General features: G+C 40.5%; 1 protein-coding gene across 7 annotated transcripts in view; it reads right to left on the bottom strand.

The window, feature by feature from the left end:
- ARHGEF12 (Rho guanine nucleotide exchange factor 12) overlaps positions 1 to 19,004 on the bottom strand; it is an 83,166-nt gene that overhangs the window by 34,211 nt on the left and 29,951 nt on the right. For 4 of the 7 annotated variants that reach the window (XM_054803338.1, XM_054803334.1, XM_054803339.1 and 1 more), the window contains exons 2-9: positions 13,218 to 13,241; positions 12,396 to 12,484; positions 10,689 to 10,745; positions 3,228 to 3,326; positions 2,727 to 2,776; positions 1,870 to 1,927; positions 957 to 1,135; positions 287 to 364 (exon numbers count right to left, since the gene is read on the bottom strand). In XM_054803338.1, coding sequence (XP_054659313.1) covers positions 287 to 364; positions 957 to 1,135; positions 1,870 to 1,927; positions 2,727 to 2,765 — 354 coding nt within the window. In that variant the 5' untranslated portion in view covers positions 2,766 to 2,776; positions 3,228 to 3,326; positions 10,689 to 10,745; positions 12,396 to 12,484; positions 13,218 to 13,241. Of the gene's footprint in view, positions 1 to 286; positions 365 to 956; positions 1,136 to 1,869; positions 1,928 to 2,726; positions 2,777 to 3,227; positions 3,327 to 10,688; positions 10,746 to 12,395; positions 12,485 to 13,217; positions 13,242 to 19,004 lie in introns of those variants that run through there. The other 3 variants (XM_054803336.1, XM_054803335.1, XM_054803340.1) reach the window with 3 other exon arrangements.

A 19,004-nucleotide genomic window follows, 5' to 3' on the forward strand; every position in this document is an offset into this window, starting at 1 on the left:
GTAAGAATCAAAGATGCTTATTTGCCCAAGGATTAGATCAGATTGATGGATATGTATGTACATTTCCACTTAAGAAAGCTCCCACAAATTTTTTCCTACTCTGTAAGGGATTAAACACTCAAGAGCTGATCAGTAAGAGTGAAGCCAGTATCTAAAAAAGTTCAGCTGAAGCACAAGCTATGCAAGGCAACGTGGAAGATGCTACTAAGTAATGATTCAAAAAACGGATCTTTGTATTTCCATCATACTTTCCTCCACCCCTTTCAAACTCATGCAACTGCAGTACCTGCAGCCGCTCCTGCTCTTTCTGTAGCATCTTTCTCAGAATCTCCACCTTCTGGTTGTGGACAATATTATTCTCCTCCTAGAAAATACGGAGAGATTAAGAGTCAGATTTTTTGGTGCGGCTGAGAAAAAACATAAGGAAAATGGATATGCTCACTTTTCATCTATTTCATAAACATGGGCTCTGAAAAAAATTCTCCAAGAAGCAATTCAAACTCCTAAATCATATCCTATGAATTTTCCTACTTTTGAACATAGCTATCCCCATTAATAAAAAAAAAAAAAAAAAAAAAAAAAAAGAGGACCAGAAGTGTGTGCTTATTTTCCTCTTTGCCACATCTGCACACCTTACAATCCACTTTTTAATAGAAGTTACAGCATGACTGGACCAGACAACGTGTAAAGTCACATCATGCAAATTGCAGTGTACCTCAAAGACGACTTGTCAACAACCCCTCAACTGTCTTTGTATTAATTCAGATGAGGCTGGGTATTTTTACTTGCAAAATGTTTTTCCCCATGTGATTAAATGCCCACTGGGTGGCAGGACAAATATTCCAATTCCCATTTGTGATTTGTGCAAGAAGCACAAAATAATTCAAGAAAAAAAGTACGACTACATTTCTTCCACTGCTGTGCTGGTTCTTTGCAAAGGGAGCTTTAAATCTTACCCCCACAAGCACGGGGCTAGTAATCCTTTCTGCATTTCCTGATGTGCCAGGCGAATGGGGAGATGTCATGATGGGAGACATATGCCCAAATGCTGCCAGCTCCACTTCAGAATCAGCTAATGGAATCTGGGGCGACCCCGGTGGGCGCCCTTGAACAGTGAGAGCTACATAGGAACCCGCTGCAGGGAGAAAAAGAACAATTCACATTTCAGACACACTTGCAGAATTCTATAGTTGCTGTTTCTCTGGTTGCCACTTCACCCTAGAGACAAAACTCAGACCATTCTTCACCCATTCATTCTTCAAACCAGAGAACCTGAGAGAACTGTCAGCTCTGGTTTAGAAATCTCTGTTCAAATTTCAGGTAATCCAAAAACTTGCATGATAATCGTCCTTAATAAAAGCACACAATCCAATTTCTAGTCTATCAGGTTACATTTACCAGGTTGCATTTATAGCATACATACGCAGGCCACAAAATAAACTGTGTTAGAGTGGAAGAAACCACTAACCTTCCTCCTTGTACAAGAAAATCAACCAAGAACGCGCTTCCTTTAGAAACGTCAGTACTTTGCAAGCATCATACAGTAACCAACATTAAGAGTGCCTGAATAGCTATGGTATTTAAGGTGGAATCAAAAGAAAGGAAGATGTGTAGGCAAGGTTTGATGGTGGCTTCGAACAACAAGCTAGGGAGAAACTGCAGAAGCATGTATCAGCTCAAGTTCGAGACGTCAAAATTATCCCAGTTTCACTTCACTGTTTCATACACACCCTTTATCTCTCAGCATGGGGCATGGTTAGACCTCATCCTGGTCACTTGATAGCTGAATCGGTCATTGGTCCTTTAAAATTATGTCTTTCATGCTTTAAAGGAGCCCAGTGACAAAAATAGTAAGCTGCCTTTACTTACACTTGATCAGCTTTACCACCTCCAAATGGTTTGAGTGTGTTACGAGAGTGCCATTCACCTGGGGGTAGGGAGGAAGAGAAAGTTAACAGTGGTTAGCTACTGATTTCCAACCAAAGGTACCCACACGCTACACAATAAGTAGTAGAATGAGGAACAATATTCCCCACCCCCCATCTCCATTACTATGTCTTTCAAGACACTAAGAGATAAACAATTTATCCATCTAACAGCTTACCTTGTTGAACACAGCTATGCAAAAAGAAAACTATACATACCAAAAGAACACCAAGAAAAAAAAAAAGAGAAAAAAAGCAATCCACCTCTGACTAGGAAGAAAAAAAAATAGGGTAGCTAATTTAATTCATCACTTTAAATGCCTAATTGAAATCCCAACTCTATCTGTGTCAGTAGCTACTGTAGCACAACCATCATTTTGCAGCAATAGTTTAGATGTCTTTTTAGTTACTGACTTGATTTCTTAGTTGTTTGGGACTAAAACAGAACACTGATCCAGGGGTAGTTAGAGGAAAAACAATAATCCAAGACGACACTATTTAGTCTCTGTTCCTTCTTTCCCCCTGCCACTTCTTTTTTTATTGTACATGTGATACTTGAACTTTGTAGGATGCTGAACCTGTCCACAAAGTTCTGAAATCTCCACAACAGAACTAGCAATCAGCAGTGGGCTTTCAGTGGTTACTGTTCTGGTATCCCCAGAACACGGAACCTTAGACCATTCCTCTATCCCACAGGCAAATGCAAACATCACAGCAGACATATATCAATCACTTTCTTTCAGGGAAAGGGCTCACGTAAATCCAAAGGATCCATTTCTCTGATGATTTGAATGCCCTTACCTTGATAATTCTATCACCAGTTTGCACTCCAGCCCGCATGGCTGCTCCATCTAGAGAGGCAAGAAATCATGTAGGTCCAATTTTAACAGAACCATTCAAAGCAAAAATAGTTTAAGCACTTCTGTAGTTCCACACAAAGCTCCTTCCCACACTCACCCAAGCTTCCTCCCTCTCTATCAGATTAAAATCTCTGAGCAGTTCTGTTCTCATTTTGCAGTGGATACATCAAGCCACAATCCCACCATGTCTCAAGGAGCCATTTATTTCCTCTCAGATGCAAGAGGACGGTTTCCAAATGCATCAGACAGTGAGGAGGCGATTCACTGCATCCCAACAGTGCAACGCTCTTTGTCCTTGCACATCTATTCCTAAGCTACAGCCATACCATCCATGAGAAAGGCAGTTGAAGTTCCCTCCTCCAGCTCGTGCACGTGATTCCTCGATTCACATGAAAACCCTCCATGCTGCTCTCTGGCGAGCACATTTAGCAAGTCTGCTTACCTTCTTTGACGGACTGCACGAAGACTGGATTGTCTCCGCTGACTGTTAGCCCAAATCCGTTTTCATCCCGTTGGATAACAACACACCGTTGAACAAGACCTGCATAAGAAAGGTGGGGAAAGGGCAGAAGAAACAGGAGGAGAGAAATACAAAGAGACACAAGCCAGGCATCAGTCCAAAACCTTATCCTCCTAGATAATCACAGAGCACTGAAAGAAACTGGTACAATACAACAGAGGGAAAAATATATGAGAGACAGAAACAGGGCATCAGTCCAGAAACAGATAGGAATGTCAAGACAGGTCAAGCTTATTGCTTCAGTTACACAAAACAGATATACAACAGCAGAGATGCAGACAGCTCTGGCACATCAGACACAACTTGAGGTAAAAGCAGCTTTTAAAGAAGAGCAGCTATGTACACGAACTAATGAGCACAAATTTCCCTTTGTATTAATAGCTCTTCGAAGTACGGCAGAGGGCTGTCATGTTCTAGTACACCATCAAAAACACCCAACAGCTTTTACAAGCTACTCTAAAAAAGTCGTCACAATCTCTCAGACTAACATCACTGGGCTGGACTAAAACAAATTTATTTATCAGGAAAAGTTCTCCCAATTCTCAGCAAATATCTCATCTTGGGGCACCTTCTGTTGCAGATGAAAATATTGCACAGAACCAGAACAGCAGCAGTAAAGAAGTACAAGCCACACTTACTACGCTGAACAAGACTTCTGAAATCAAGACCATGCTTCCCCCTGAGCTACTGAAGTACAGGGCCAAAATCCCAGGAGATGTGAGTTCGAATCTGCTCCTCCTTTAAACCTGCTGTGTGGCACTGAAGGCAAACTGTTTTGTTTCCGGGTGTTACGACTGCTCAGTATAATGTGAGCATAAATACTGTTGCAGAGCTAAAGGTATGTAGTAGGTGCAGCATTTTGAGAAGGTCAACTGTTGTACGTGTCTATTGTTCACCTGAAAATGAAATAAGGGAGAAACAAAACAAAGCAACAGTCCTGGCATATTCATTGCAGAACACTTTCCTAGAAGCATCCGCAAAAAGCCTACCACAATGGAGCCCTTATCTTGAAAAGCAACTTTAGGAACTCTGCAAAATGCTTCACTATGTTCTATTATTTACACAGCAGAAACTACTAGCTATTAAACATCACCCTTATTTCTAACAGCTTGCTTTGCTGCTTCATTTCTAAAGCCACATCAGGCAAAATTCTTACACCAGCATCGTGAGAAAGAATTTGAGTTCTCCGCAATTGGATACCAAAATTGTAGCAGTTCCATTTAATATGGAGGGGAGCAAAGGGAATTGTGAAGATGCTGTCCTAGCAAGACTGTCTTTTCTGGAATCATTTTTAAGGAATGAATTGTAACAGAGTGTGGAGTCATACCCATGTCAAATTACTCTCACACCACTACAGCTCTTTTCACCTCTCTGGAGCTACTCCTAATGGAAATGAGGAGCCTCAAGTGAAAATACTGCCTGCCCAGTCAGCCCTGTTCTCCTCCAGCATGGTATATATGAAAATGGGTGTGGGAGTTGCGGAAAAGGTTACATTCCAGCACTTCTACAGCAGTCTGGTCGCAGTATCATATCCCAGTAACTCCCCTTCTGCCGATAAAGTAAAAGCAAATTATGCTATACATAGTGATCTGCAGTAAGTTGATGGAATGGATGCAGGTGAAAGCAGACAAGAGGGAAAAAAACCCACCACCTTTCACACCCTCTTTATATGGTTAAGTGAAAGAACATGCCTCTCCCTTTTGTACCTCCCATTTTTCTATATGACCAAGCTTCTTCAAGTCTCACTTCACAAGAATGATGCCCCAGGGTGGGGTGTGGGAAAGAGAACATACGCTATTTCATAAAAACAGTTCGTTTTAAACTCTGCTGCCAGCCGTACAGGTTTTATGAGTAAGACACTAACTAATCTTTGACTCATAAGAACTGTCTGTGTTTAAAGGCACAGTATAGCTCTGCGTACTCATTGCTCTTTCACTGAATTTCTTTTCCAGAACCAATAACCCTTGGATCTACTGATAAGCCTCCTCCTTGAATGAACCTGATGCCAAAGCAGAGACAATGCAGTAGGAGATGCAACAGAAACTGACTGTACAAGAGTATAATTTAAGTTCCAAGAATAATTAGGTTAAACTGTTTCACAGCACGAGTCTCAATTTCACCCAAGACCACCTTTTAATTTTAGATTGGGGAAGCAACTGAAGTTAGAACAACTCAAACCCAAATTACTCCATAATTGATCTTTCCCTGTATTTGTTCCCTTCAGACAAAGAAGCAGGCACTTAATCCTTCTCTTAACTCAATATAAAAGGCTGGAAGGAGGTCTAGGTAGGCCAGCTGAGAGATACCGTGCTTGACGGAGATACGCAGCAGCTTTATAGAGATTTTAATTAAGTTATCTGAAAGTTTTCTGAAGATAACACTATAACCTGCAGAACTAGATCAGCTTTGATAGCACTCCCTGTCTTAACCAGGTAGACTAAAAAGAGCAACCTCCAAGTGCTCTCTTTTACTCTGCTGTGAGGAAAAAACAGCAAAGAAACCCCCCAAATCTGTCATTTGCTCACTTTTGTTCTTTAAGTAAAATACATTCAATTTGCAATACGCTTAGTGGTGGAATTTTAAGACCAGAGCAGTAATGTTTTCGTAACCCACGTCTTGTACCTTGAACACCTCATCAGACACTCTGGAACGGACCGAAAGGAAAGCCACAAACCACTGAGAGCCCAATGACACGCAACGTAAAGTTCTCAATAGCTGTTCCTGTCACGCCTGGATATCACAGGTACGTACAGGAACTCTTACATCAAATTACTAACTAAACCAATTTCATCCACTTTAGTTAAAGTCTATGGCTTTGGGACAACACTGAAGAGCCCATGTTAGCAAGTGGCAATCAGCTTTTCATTCACATTTTTTGCTTTTGTGTTCCAATTCTTGGCGTTCCCTGGATGGAAATCATGAGTCATTCATTTTGAAATATCTTACCGTGATATTTCACATTTTCCAGCTGAAGCTTAGTAAAGATTACAAGGTCAATACAACTCATCACTGATAGTACTCAAAATCAAATCAATAATAATCTTATTTGCATATTTGCTTTCACATGACAGTATCCTGATGGCATGAAATGAGGATACATCACTGTAACTATGCTTTAAGTACACAAAAATCGGACTACATGTTCATATCTTGAGTGGATTCACAAAATTCTGCAGAGAAAAAAAAAAAATCTTAAAAATTCTTTTTCATCCTCATGCATATTATAATTCCCCAGACTCATGGGTATAGCCTCAAGCCAAGAGCAGATTAAAGCAGCTAACCGTGTGCCGTAGTTAAAGAGGTTTAAGATTAGAAACGAAAGCAGTTAGAAATTACCAGTCTCAGAAAAAAAAAAAGAACTGCAAGAAAAGTTAAGGCGATGAACTCTTCAGCAGGTGGCACTATTCCCTCTGCGACATCACGGCTCAGTTCCCGGCCCTGTTACAAAGGTGCCTTTCGGGTAACAGGGAAGGGTAGCGTCCAAACTTCTCAAGGTCACTGACACACCATGGTAAAAATGATTCTCTCAAACGGTTTTGCGATACACGTTTTGATTGTCCAAGAACCTCTTGGGTAAAGAGATCAATTACCTTCTTCTCTTCTACAGATCCTAAATATCTGGAAGTTATTCAATAAAATAGGAAATTTCATCTCCCTAGCAGTGCACAACAAATAGAGCAGGGGTTCATTCTAAAAACCTGACTCACCAGAGAGGATGGAAACATGAATTACATCTCCCACAACACAATGCAGCTTTTCCTCTGATCAAACTGTGTGGACATGGCACGGGAGGAGTCTTGTGAACTATAACCTCCCTGGAGGCATGAGGCCACAATGGGAAAATGCAATTTAATACAGTGATTTGAAATGAATCATTCAATAAACAAAAACAAACTCCTTGGGGTTTTGAGAATGTCCAAATGTTTCACTTCATTTGGGAAGTCTTATTTCTATAAAATATTTTCAGAAACCTCGCTCCACAAAATAAATAAAATGATCAGCTTTTATAAAGAAAATTTCTCAATAGATAAAATTCTGAATTTCACTTAGTTCTAGTCATTACTGCGTTCTTCATACCAAATGCCATATTAGCAGCATTCTTCAGATTCTTCTACTAACCTGGTAACCAAGTCACGTAAAGTCAGAGAAAAACCTAGATTGTTTGAAGTTAGTGCAGCGTATAGTGTATTGATAAAACTGTTAGTAACGACAGCACTGAATACCGTTCATAAAACAGGGCTTGGTAACCCTTCTGGAAGAAAAGAACCATGTATTTTAACCATGATAAATAGGACTATCTGCTCCCATGGCAACGACACATTCAACCCCTGTGGTCCAGCGCCCCTTGCACTCGCAGCCGTTTCTGGCTATTATAAGGGTAGTGATGAGGGGCTCCCAAGAGTCCTTTCAAGAGTCTGGAAAAATGGTGGCCACAACATAAAGACACAAGGCTGACAAGAAGTGCAAGAAACAAAACAGGAAGAGTAAGTTAAATTTGAAAACATCTCAACAGGTGTACAATCTGGGGTTTCAAAGCGAAAAGATTTAAAAACCTTATCACAAAGTTGGAGAGAATACATGAAAGAGTACATATACAGTCTGGTCTAATATTTGGGCCAGAGACTGATTATTGCGAAATATAAAGGAAGATATCTTTGGAAAGCAACCAAGTCATGGGAAAAAGGGAAGAGTAACTGTTATCTCGCCTACCACCCTGAAAGCTAATTTCAATTTTAAGTTCATTTAAGGGACAAGATTTCTACTTCGAGAAACAGGTATCAAGTATTGTGGGAGGTTATGGCACTAATTAGTAAATTACAGCATATCTGAAACTACACTCAATCTCTTTCCTGATCATTTAAATTTTGTTGCATACACAGATATGAGATGGTTGGATCTATGGAAGAAAATATCACACACTAAGTTTCATGTCACTATAAATCAACTTCTGTATATTAGAACAATTTCCCTACCTAACCACTGCCTCCCTTCTCCCCCTCAAGCCACTCAGATACTTCAAGAAATTCTGGTCTCTTGCTCCTTAATTAAGAATTTCAAGAGGTAAGAACAAACACATACACAAAAGCCACACCTCCTTTTCCTGTTGTCATTCAAGACTTTCTTATTATTCACTTGCCAATGGCTAGCCAAAGAAAGAGCCAGCTAACATCCAGTCGCCAGCAAGAACAATATCAGTACAGTATTTCTACCTGTAGGTTTTCAAACAGTTTGGTCCCATCCAAAGCAAACAGCAGACTTCTCTACACGTACCACAGAACCTGGGAAAAGTAGAGGGTAGAGACAAAAGGCAGGGCAAGGTCCAACACAGCAAAGGCTACTGCAAAGGAAGGATGAGTGGAAACTGCTCCCATAGATACTGGACACGGACAGACCATCTGCAGGAAACTTTGCGGGAAGTAAAGGCTTATGTTAGGAAGTCATGTTTCTTTCTGCCATACATAAAAAACCAGGACACTGTACAGACTGAGGGAGAAGCATAAACACAGATACATTCCATCAAGCATACCAAATGTTTCCTCTAATTAACCTACAATAGTTTGACAGCACCTCCAGCATATTCTGGGTAAGCTGCATTAGGCAAAAATTAATGCAGGTTCAGGACATAGGGATCTAGTCAACCTGACTGCGCTGTCACTAACCAGCATCTGCCTGGCAAAGGGAAGAACTGGCCGACACTTCAACACAAGCTCACCAGAAGCATCATCCCAAAATACATGCTTTTCAAGCAGGCCATTTCCCTGTTCATTCTCTCTGAGCACGACAGAAAGACATACAAGCTGCAGCAAGTCAGGTGTCCCTAAGACAGGTTTCCAGCTCTACTGAAGCAAATCAAGGCACTCTCAAGCCTGTTTACAGTGTCTGAGGAACAGTCTCACACCCTGAGGAACATGACTGTCATACTTTTTTTTTTTTTTTTTTTTTTTTTTTTTTTAAGAAAAGTGTGTGATTCAAAATTCCAGGAAAAGTTAAGAGATCTCATTTTCACAGAAGGAACAGATCACACCTCCCTACACTGCACCAACTAAAGAGCTTTTGCTAACATGCCTATGTTGGTTTAGAGGTAGCTCTTCAGGGTTGGTGTTTTTTGGGTTTGGGGTTTTTTTGCTTTTAATGTTCCTTAGCAGAGCTATGACAGTATCATTTTGTATTCCATAGGTAGTTTAAGAAGTTGGATCACAGCCATTAACACCTGAAGTTTTATTCTAGTGGAATGATAAAGCTGATACTGAAAACATCGCATCTGTCCAAAAGTCCACAGCAGGTTATGCACCAAACAATTTTCTCAACAGAGAAAAATCAGAAGGTATCGCAGACTGTTTTAAATATCAAGGAAAAAAAAAAAAAAAAAAAAACAGAAAAGGAAAAGAAAGGCAACCCATGGCTGGAGTCAAGACAGAGCTGGACATGCACGCTTAGAAACATGAAATGTAGCAGTACTGGGCAGATTCAGCTTAGGTTCAAGGGTCTTAAGAAGCTGGTAGGATCCAAAAGACCACCCACCAACTTGTGAAAACTTACTACCTTCTAGTTTCTAAGATATGAATGCAAATCTTTTGAGATCGGAAATTCAACAAGTCATTAACATAAAGGTAGGATGGAGAGAGTGTCACAGCCTGAAGACTGACGTATCTAATGTAAGCTGAAGGAGGAGGATGAACAAACAGGCTGTATTTGGTAGACATTCTCTCCAACAGCATCTGCCGTAGCGTACTGACAACATAATGATCTGTGGGGCTACTCTTATCCCAAATTGTTACATGCCAGTTTGTTCCAGTCTACAAGCCCACAACACAGTAGTAATACACAACCACACAGGACTGCCAATGCTCCCTCTTCAGAACAAATAATAGTAAAGTTCATATTCTTCTATTTTTTGAAATTATTTAGATACATTTTTCCACTTCTGTGAAACATGATAACGAACTGACACGAGATCCTCTACAAATAATGCAAAAAGATGAATTGCTGTCTCAGCCAGGTTAACCTCTGCAGTTAGAGCAACACACAGACTTCTCTACAACCACAAAAACTCTTCAGGAGTCCAGCATGAGCTGTGTCCTCATACAGTGCCAAAAGTACTCAGTGGCACAAGACCTCCAAGAAGGGCAGCCCCAGCAAGTTTTCCCAACTATCAATAGATAACAGGAGAATCCAGGTAATAGCTTTTGCTTGCCAGGTACGGGTTAGTTTCCAGCCACTACAAAAACTACAAGCTGACAGCAACATTTAAACCCAGTTTCCCACTCCCTGCTGCAGAGCCAACCATGCGGATCACGTAAAGGATAAAAGCCTTGAGTGCACAGACAGAAAGCATGGAGCAGACTGCAAAAGTGCAAGGCTGCAGCAGCTGCTTTAGCTTACCATATGTCTCGGATCTACTCTCCTCCGAACTAGACTTTGTCTTCTTGGAGGAGCTATCTGCACAAGAGCAGGAGAAAAGGAGAGAGAGATATAGAAAATATGGAGACCAAACATGAGAAAAAAAACTTCATGAAAAACACAGACTGATTTATCAGGTTAAATCGTGCAAAACACAAATAAGATGTGAACAAAACATAGGTGAAACACTTGGAGTAAGGGGTGAATAATACGAGCGTGAAGACACAGGTAACATCACAAAGAATCTATTACAGAATCTAAGACAAAATAAGAGAAGTTCTCTGCAATGAACTACAGAAAGTATTCTGGATAAAAACCAGTCCAAGCATAGGAACTCCGGTAACATTTATCTCCAAAGTAATTGACATACACATAGTAGTTCAGCATTCTGAGTTCACCCCTTAAAAAAGAAAGGAATTTTATGAAGGCTACAGTATGGAGTTCATCTATCAGACCAGATCACAAGCATCGTAACGGTGGTGCCAGGTACCAGCTCTCAAAATTGGAATGACCTTCATCAAATCAAGATTAGAGGATTCCTGAAGTTTGCTTCTGAACAAAATACATTCCTTCTACAAAACAGGTTCATAGGCTAAGACCTCCCCTGACCTACCCCAACCTGAAATAATTTTACATCATCTAATCCCAAGGACAAAGGAAAAAACAACAAGCACTAATTCAGGTTTTCTCCCTTACAGAATTCTTTGGGTTTTTTTTTAAACAGACATTAAAAGCCCATTTTAATTTATTTTGTGCACACTAGGAAGGAGTCATGCAGCTAGTGGCAGAAAGCATTAACAAACAGGATGGTTTATAAACATCAGCTTCAAATGTCTTGTGCAAAAACAGATTCTACAAGTTCTACCACCTTTACATTCAACTCTCATCTCTTCCACAAGCCCCAGGGAAAAGACTGGACTAAACAGCAGAATGCACAGACATGAAAAACGCACATTGCATGGGGCCAGGAGGCTCAGACAAGAGCCTGTCATGCATTTCACAAACATCCACGGTAGTCACTGGGTTAGCATTTCGGAGAGAGAATGAAGAATCCCTGCATGCATCGTGATTTCCAAGAGAGCACTGGACAGGCTTACCAAACTGACCCAGATTTAACCTTTTGGAAGGTTAAAAAATAGGATAGCAGATCCTTTAAAAACAGATGTTTATCTTAAAATATATCATGTTGGAAAGTACAAAGTCGCTTTACAAGTGACAGAGATGGATCAAAATCCACTAAGCCTCAACCCCCCCACCCCCCCCAAAAAAAAAACAAACAAAAAAAATCCAAAAGCAACAAGGAATACCAGCCCTAGTCAAGCCCGTAACATCTCAAATTTCACACTTTGACTAAAACAGCCAAAAAACCTACTCACAACTAATTACAGTATTTGCCTACTGAAATTCCAAACTGACTTTTCTGAAAGAGGAAGTAGTTATAATTATTCACTCATACCACTAATCTAGGTTTATTCTTGCACAGTTAACAGCTGCTTTGTAGATGAGCACATTTCAAAGCAAGCCAATGTTCACTTCAATGCCTGCATGCTTCAAAGAGGCTTTGCAATCGCAGAACACCACTACTCTGAAAACCAGGCTTCTGAACACATTAAAATAATTTTTATTCTAATCCCCAGTACTTTTCAAACTGAAGTCTAGATTTTCACCTGTGAAGTTTTAAGACTTTACCTGTTGGATCAAAGTCGTGCGTACTACCGCAGCGTTCAACCTTCTGTTTCTTGTCAGCTGGAGACTCTCTGCTCAGAATGCTGCCGTGTCTGTGTCAAACCAAAGCAGAGGATCCTGACTACTGTAGCACAGAAGCATTGCCTAACTGGCGAGGCTCTTGGAAATAACCTTAGCCAGTTCTGTTTGCTAACAAGGAATTTAGATTAAAATGCACGCATTAAGTTCACCTAAAAAATTTATTCCCAGACTGAATTCAAGTGGAAAAATGATCTCTCTCAGAATCTTTGAGAGTGTGTCCAAGGTTCTAGAAACAATCTCCTTAACTGTCTAAATTAGTAACAGCAAGTGCATTCTCTTCATCATTCAACACCAGGCCATATTTTATTTTAAAAGCAAAATAAATTTAAGTTATATAAACCTGAAAAAACTCCTGAAATCTTAACCTCTTCTCCCAGCAAACCTTAAGTATCTTTGTATGCAATAATTAAAGATTTATAATACACCCCCCTCCAAGCAAGAGTCTGCACATCATGCACCAACATAGTGTCACTTTCTCTGCCCATCTCAAATCTCAGGTAAGATGACCCGCCAGTGTGTGTAACAGAAACGCTAACGGTAACACTATGCCATGCACTTTACGTACACCACCAACTATGTTTTTGGCACCCTGTCTCAATCTGGATATTAATTTTCTCACATCTGTAATGGGTACTGCTATCTATGTTTGTACATTTTTTTTTTCCTTTTTAAAATAATTGCTCATTCAAAAATGCTGTATCATAATTTGCTATACAGATAAACAGTCAAACTTCAGTAACTCACCTTGTAGGTTTTTTGAGAGGAAACCTGAAAAGAAGAAAGAACATAAGTTTAATGAACCTTTTTTTTCCTCAATATTATGTTTGATATCAACACTAGTGCTTAAATACTGTTAATTTACACTTCTGTAATACCTTCACAAGAGAACAAGTCTTTTTTGTCGTTCTACTTAAGCCAATTATTAGTCCATTTACAGTTGATTCAACTAGGCAAAGAATTATTATCAATATGTTTAAGGCTTCAAACAGAACTAAGAACAGAAGCAGAATCCGTGCTCTTGAATCCAGCACTTAGTGGGGCTGTGTTAGTATAGCAGCTCATGGATCATCTTCCTCCCTTAACAACTAGTTCCATACACTAAAAATTAATGTAGCTTGATTTTTTTGTCCTGCTGATGGACTGAGTACCTGGTACCTAATGAAGGTCCAAACTCTTAACAGAAAAATCTCCCATAGCCGAGACATCCTGGTTATCTCCCTCCTGCGTGGGTTCTGTGTTATCTAGCAATACAGGAGCTCATGCTGACATCTCCTCCTAACAACATCTCTGACTATTTACGCGAAACTGTATGAACTTGGCATCTTTGAGACAAGCACGACAGAGTAAAGTTAAGTGGAAATTATATTAACTTTTCAAAATATTTTTACTTGGACATACAGATAACATAGGCAACACAAACCCGCAGTTAAAGGGAGGAAGAAGTGTATGCGCGTTTTTTAAGTAAGGAAAAGATGTGGGATTTATGAAATACGGATTTTTTTTTCCCCTTTAATTACTTCAGAAAAATGACAGAGCAAGGCATATGCCATTCAGCTTAAGGCACCAACTTCTACTACCATAAAGCAGAACTTTTTTTTTTTTTTCTCAGAACTTTTCAGAAGTTTAGCTCCATTCCTACTTGTTAAATGTGTTTAGACCCTTCAGCTGGAAAGCAACACAAACATTTAGAGCTGTGTGTGTATGTAGAAAAGAACAGATAACTAAGTCACCTTTTGTTCTAAATGAAGACACCTACAACTATTATGGCTGATAATTTCCCCCATATACATAATAGTTACCCTTACTGCATTCGGTTTCTCCTATTTATACAGGTTTTCCAAGAAGTAACGGGATGAGGGTTAGAGGGAGGCAGGGAAGACATTCAAGTAAAAAGAAATCTAATACCACAAAAATTATCAGGGCATTAAATGACTCAAAAAAACCCCAAAACACTCACACACACCCCCACGCCCCGTTGCTTAGTTTAAACAGACCTATTTGACAGAGATCAATAGTCCCACATTAAGTCTGTGTTAGAAAAAGACAACATCAGTGCAGGATAGTCTCAAGGACACCAGCTCGAAACACAGCCTCAACTGAGCTGAGCGATGGCCTTGTCCAACCAAACCAGTCCAACGTGCAGCATCAAACCATTCTCCAAGAGCTTTTCAGAGCATTACAACAAAAGATTCCTTGAGCATCACCAAGAAGACTGCCCAAAATGCACACCTCATGTTTTAAGCTCCTTTCTCCAAAGGAGGGGCACCTTTTCACCTATTCACCTAGTCTCTTTTCCTCGGTAACTATACATAGAGTGTCCCAGCCAGAAATAGCACAGTCTTAGAACTACAGTGACTCCCTTCCCATTACCTGAAAAACATAACTGGATATACAGCAGATGGACTCAATCCCTCTCTTTGAATAACAGGTATCCCATTAAACGCGTATACACCCAAAACGCTGGCCAGCTCACGCATGCCAATCCCCTATGCAAGCATGCACTAATATGGCAACTCTGAAACGAACACCTGATGACACATTAGGCAAGTGAAATTAAAATGTTGTCTGCCTATTACTGAAAATAATTATACACATTAAGACACTTGCTATCTTATAGATAACAGCATCAAATTTAGTTGAAATACAACAACGGCTTCAAAATTAAGGGGATAGATAGGGCCTTTGATTGCATAAGCCTTAGGAACCTATGGGTATAGCAGCACAGAAGTTAATTAATTGAAGAAAAAAAGGTTGCATACAGACTCCACAACAAGTGGTAATCCTCTTTCCTCCTCCCCCAAAACCCACAATTTTCATCTCAGAAGTCTGGGAAATCCACTCTGATCGAAATAAGACATGGGTAGCTAATCAAGCCTCTCCTCATCCTGCTCCACCTCAAAGCCAGATCTCTTCAGCATTCAGCCCTCCCATTTACAAATTTTGGCCCATAAAGAACAACTTTGTGCAAGACAGATGACCTGAATCCCAAAGCAAAGCAAACAAGAGCCATCTCAGGCCAGCCTAACCCTGTCTGAACACTGTACGGTAAACAGACGCAGTAGTAATCAAGCGTTTCATTCAAAAGCCAAAAAGGAGACAAAGCCATCCATGGAAAGACAACCTATCGTCCCTCCAAAGGCAGGAAAAGACGCTCAAGATGAATTATAGCGCATGTTTTATCTAATGCACTTGAGCTTTTGAACTGCATTAAAAAAAAATCCTACTACTACTGACAAATACCTTAATGAAGCATTTAAGTGAAAACCTTTATCCCATAGCGTTTCTTATCAGGTACCTAGAACTCCAGGCTTATGCTCCTGCAGCAGAATAAACCACTTATGAACAAAATAAAGTTAGTTCGCTGTTGTACCATTTTGGTTGGTTCAGAGTTACTTGTTTCTTCAAGAATGAAGTGCAAACGTCCTATTTTAGAGGCTGTGTATAACCTTTCTACTTACATGTAGGCCATTGACATTATTTATTTAGAAAGAGAACCCTAAAGTTTTGGTATATAAAATGGTGCTGAAATCACCAGGAATTTTTTCTGTGCTTTGACATTAACGGTGAGCATAGAAGTCCCTCTGAGTGAGACCCAAAATCCCACAGCTTCCTAGTCTGAGGCTGTAACGGCACTAATAGTTGTAGGCATGGCACTTCAGTACAAACGGTCGGGACGCCCAAGGAGCCAGCTAGCTCTGAAGAATCCCTACCTCACTGATGCTGACACCCACAGGAAACGATGCCTGAGCTCAGCCCCTTGGGCTCCGTCCCCTCTGTGTCCACGGGATCAGGGCTGGAGCGCGGCTGCGGAGCAGCTCCTGGAAGTTCTGGAGCCCCTTGGCCGCCCTCCAGCCTCCCGCATTTCTTCCTTCTCCAAAGGTGGGGAGGGAGGAGGGGACGTGGTGGGGAAGCACTGCAAGCAGCAGCTCAGCATCGCAGCGAAGCCTCCTGGGCACACACAGCACGTTCACCAGACGCGTTGAGGCTGAGGTTGCTCCAGGCCCTTCGCATTAGCTTTACTTCAGAATTATTCCACAAAACCAGTGGAGTAGGAAGGGGTGGTCTTTGTTAAGCTAGGTTGGAGGTGAAGCTCCCCAGCCTCCACAGACAAGCTCCCCTCCTGCACCTGAAATTATTCCAGGCCACTGATTTATGACATCACACAAGTTAGAGATGGAGGAGTCTGCTGAGCTATGACTACCATGGTGACTTAACATCCTTGCTAGCCAGACCGTGGGGAGCACTCTACATATAGAGGTTCCTCCTCTTTTCCCAGTTTCCTACCTGAATAGAACCTAGCACTTCTTGATTTGCTGAAAACGTTCTTCAGTTCCCAAACACACTGTCACTTGTATACTACAGCAGAAAGCAGAGTATAAGTGGTTAAATGGACTACAAAGAACCCAGAAAAGCTCCCGTGAGTTTATCCAACAACTATTTGTATTTCAGTGCAACTTCACTTTGTAGCAGTATTAAGTCTGAAAGTAGTACTGAAACTCCCCTCACTGTGTTAGAGCATCCAGCAGTGTATATAACGTATAAAATGTTTTTTACCTACTATTATAAACACCATGCAAGCTGAAGACACAGCAGGGTGCGGTTAACAGCTGGAGACTTAATTCCAAATCTAGCTGGCAAGTTTAGGCTACATGATAAAAACCCTGTAGACATTTTGTCTGATAACTGATGAACATCAGCACATTCTCAAACAAGTTGTTCCACTCTCCCAAATACCCGGAACAATTAAACACCAAGTCACATTTTGTTTTTAAAATACTGGGTCAAATAATTTAAGTAATTTAAATGCATCAAGTTACTAAAAGTATGTCCTGTTAGTCATGCTGCATTAGGAAAATCTATTTACTGTAAAGCAAAGTGAGAAAAATACACCTACAGCTACTAGCACTGCAGATTAAAAACTATATTTCTCCAAGTTAGCTAACACATGCATGCACTATTCAGTATTCAGACCAGCGCCTACCAACTACCTTGAAGCCAAGACAGAAAAAGATAGTTTTAAGACTTAATGTGTCAAAACACACCAGAGCGAGGAAGGATTCCCAGCTTCCAACAGTACAAAGCATTCCATTCTAGCCCGGGAGGTTGAAAATATATCTGACCATAAATAGCACACCATTCAGATAGCCATGTTGGGTTTTTTTTTTTTCCTCCCATACTAAAATATTACCAGAATTCAAGTATCTGCTATCTCAAAAACTGATCAAAGACAAAAATATTTAGATTCAGACAAGGGCCCCAACCTTGGAAATATTTATTCATGTGCCTAACTTTAGTTCCGTTTACTTCAGCAGGACTACTCACATGCCTGAAATTAAGCTTGTGTGTGTTTGCACGATGCAAGTATAAATTACTACAACTTGTGTCGAGATGAGTAAGAAATATTGTGAAACCCATACAAAAGAGAACAGCCAAAAACTGCTTGCTTGACAGAACTAATCTTTAATTAGGAGATGAACAGTTGCAATAGAAGCTTCTTCATTGCTTTATTAGTTTCATTTAAATAAGACGTTGCTTATTACAGACAAACCCTCCTACAGAATTCTAAATTTGAAAGAAAAGCAGCAAAAACACCCCAGCCACCCCAAGCCCAGGAGGGATGAGAAATATTACAGGTTCACTCATTCATCTTTTTCACACACTTAGAAAGAGACGAGGAAAACCAAAGGTTAACTCAGTCTGATCTGCCCTACCCATAAAACCCCCAAACCGTGGCTATTTAAAATGACATCATCCTACTTCAGGAGGTTTTCACCAAGTAATTAGTCAATGAGAGGCCTTTTGCCAGCACCACCTCCGTGGATTTTGGTGACAAAACGAGTTGTGTAACTGGCAGCTACACTTCTAGGAGGCTGACTGGATTGTACTCTCCTCTTGCTCACACATATCCCAAACGGACCTTCTAACTGGAAGAACTGAAATCTGCTCTTGGGTGACAGTTAAAAAAAAAAATCACTGAACAATTTCACGACTATTTCTAGTGCATACAGCTCCTTCATTACCTATTAACCTTCATTTTCAACACCCTGACTGGACCTGCACTGACAGTAGTCAGAAAAAAAGGCTACGTTTTCTGTCTAAATCTAGTAGGTTTAAGAAAGTGCCGTGAAAGCACAGTAAGCATGGATGTCTTAAATGCCATTCTGCAGATATTTCCCAGAATTTCAACTTGCAAGAGACGGGAAGAAACAAAAAAAACAAAAAGTCTGTTTATTTTCCCGGTTTGCAGATGTAGATATCCACCAGGGCAGTTTTTTGCTGGGCTTAAAAGCCCTGAGAAAGGCATTACGGGAGAGTGCTGACGTGACCTGAACAAAAGCAGTACCAATGTGACCCTAATATAGAGCTAAAGGCAGTCTTCTGTCACAACAAAAAGGGGTAGACATGTTCTGTATAGGACAGCGGGAGAGTAAAAGGAACTGATGAGATAGCAAATGACAGGCAGATAGAGAGAAACACAGATGCAGCAAGTGGGCAACTATTAGCAACCAAGAAAAAACGCAGACAGAAGCC

The sequence above is a fragment of the Grus americana genome, chromosome 24, assembly GCF_028858705.1.
Source record: "Grus americana isolate bGruAme1 chromosome 24, bGruAme1.mat, whole genome shotgun sequence".
In the NCBI taxonomy this organism is placed as follows: domain Eukaryota; kingdom Metazoa; phylum Chordata; class Aves; order Gruiformes; family Gruidae; genus Grus; species Grus americana.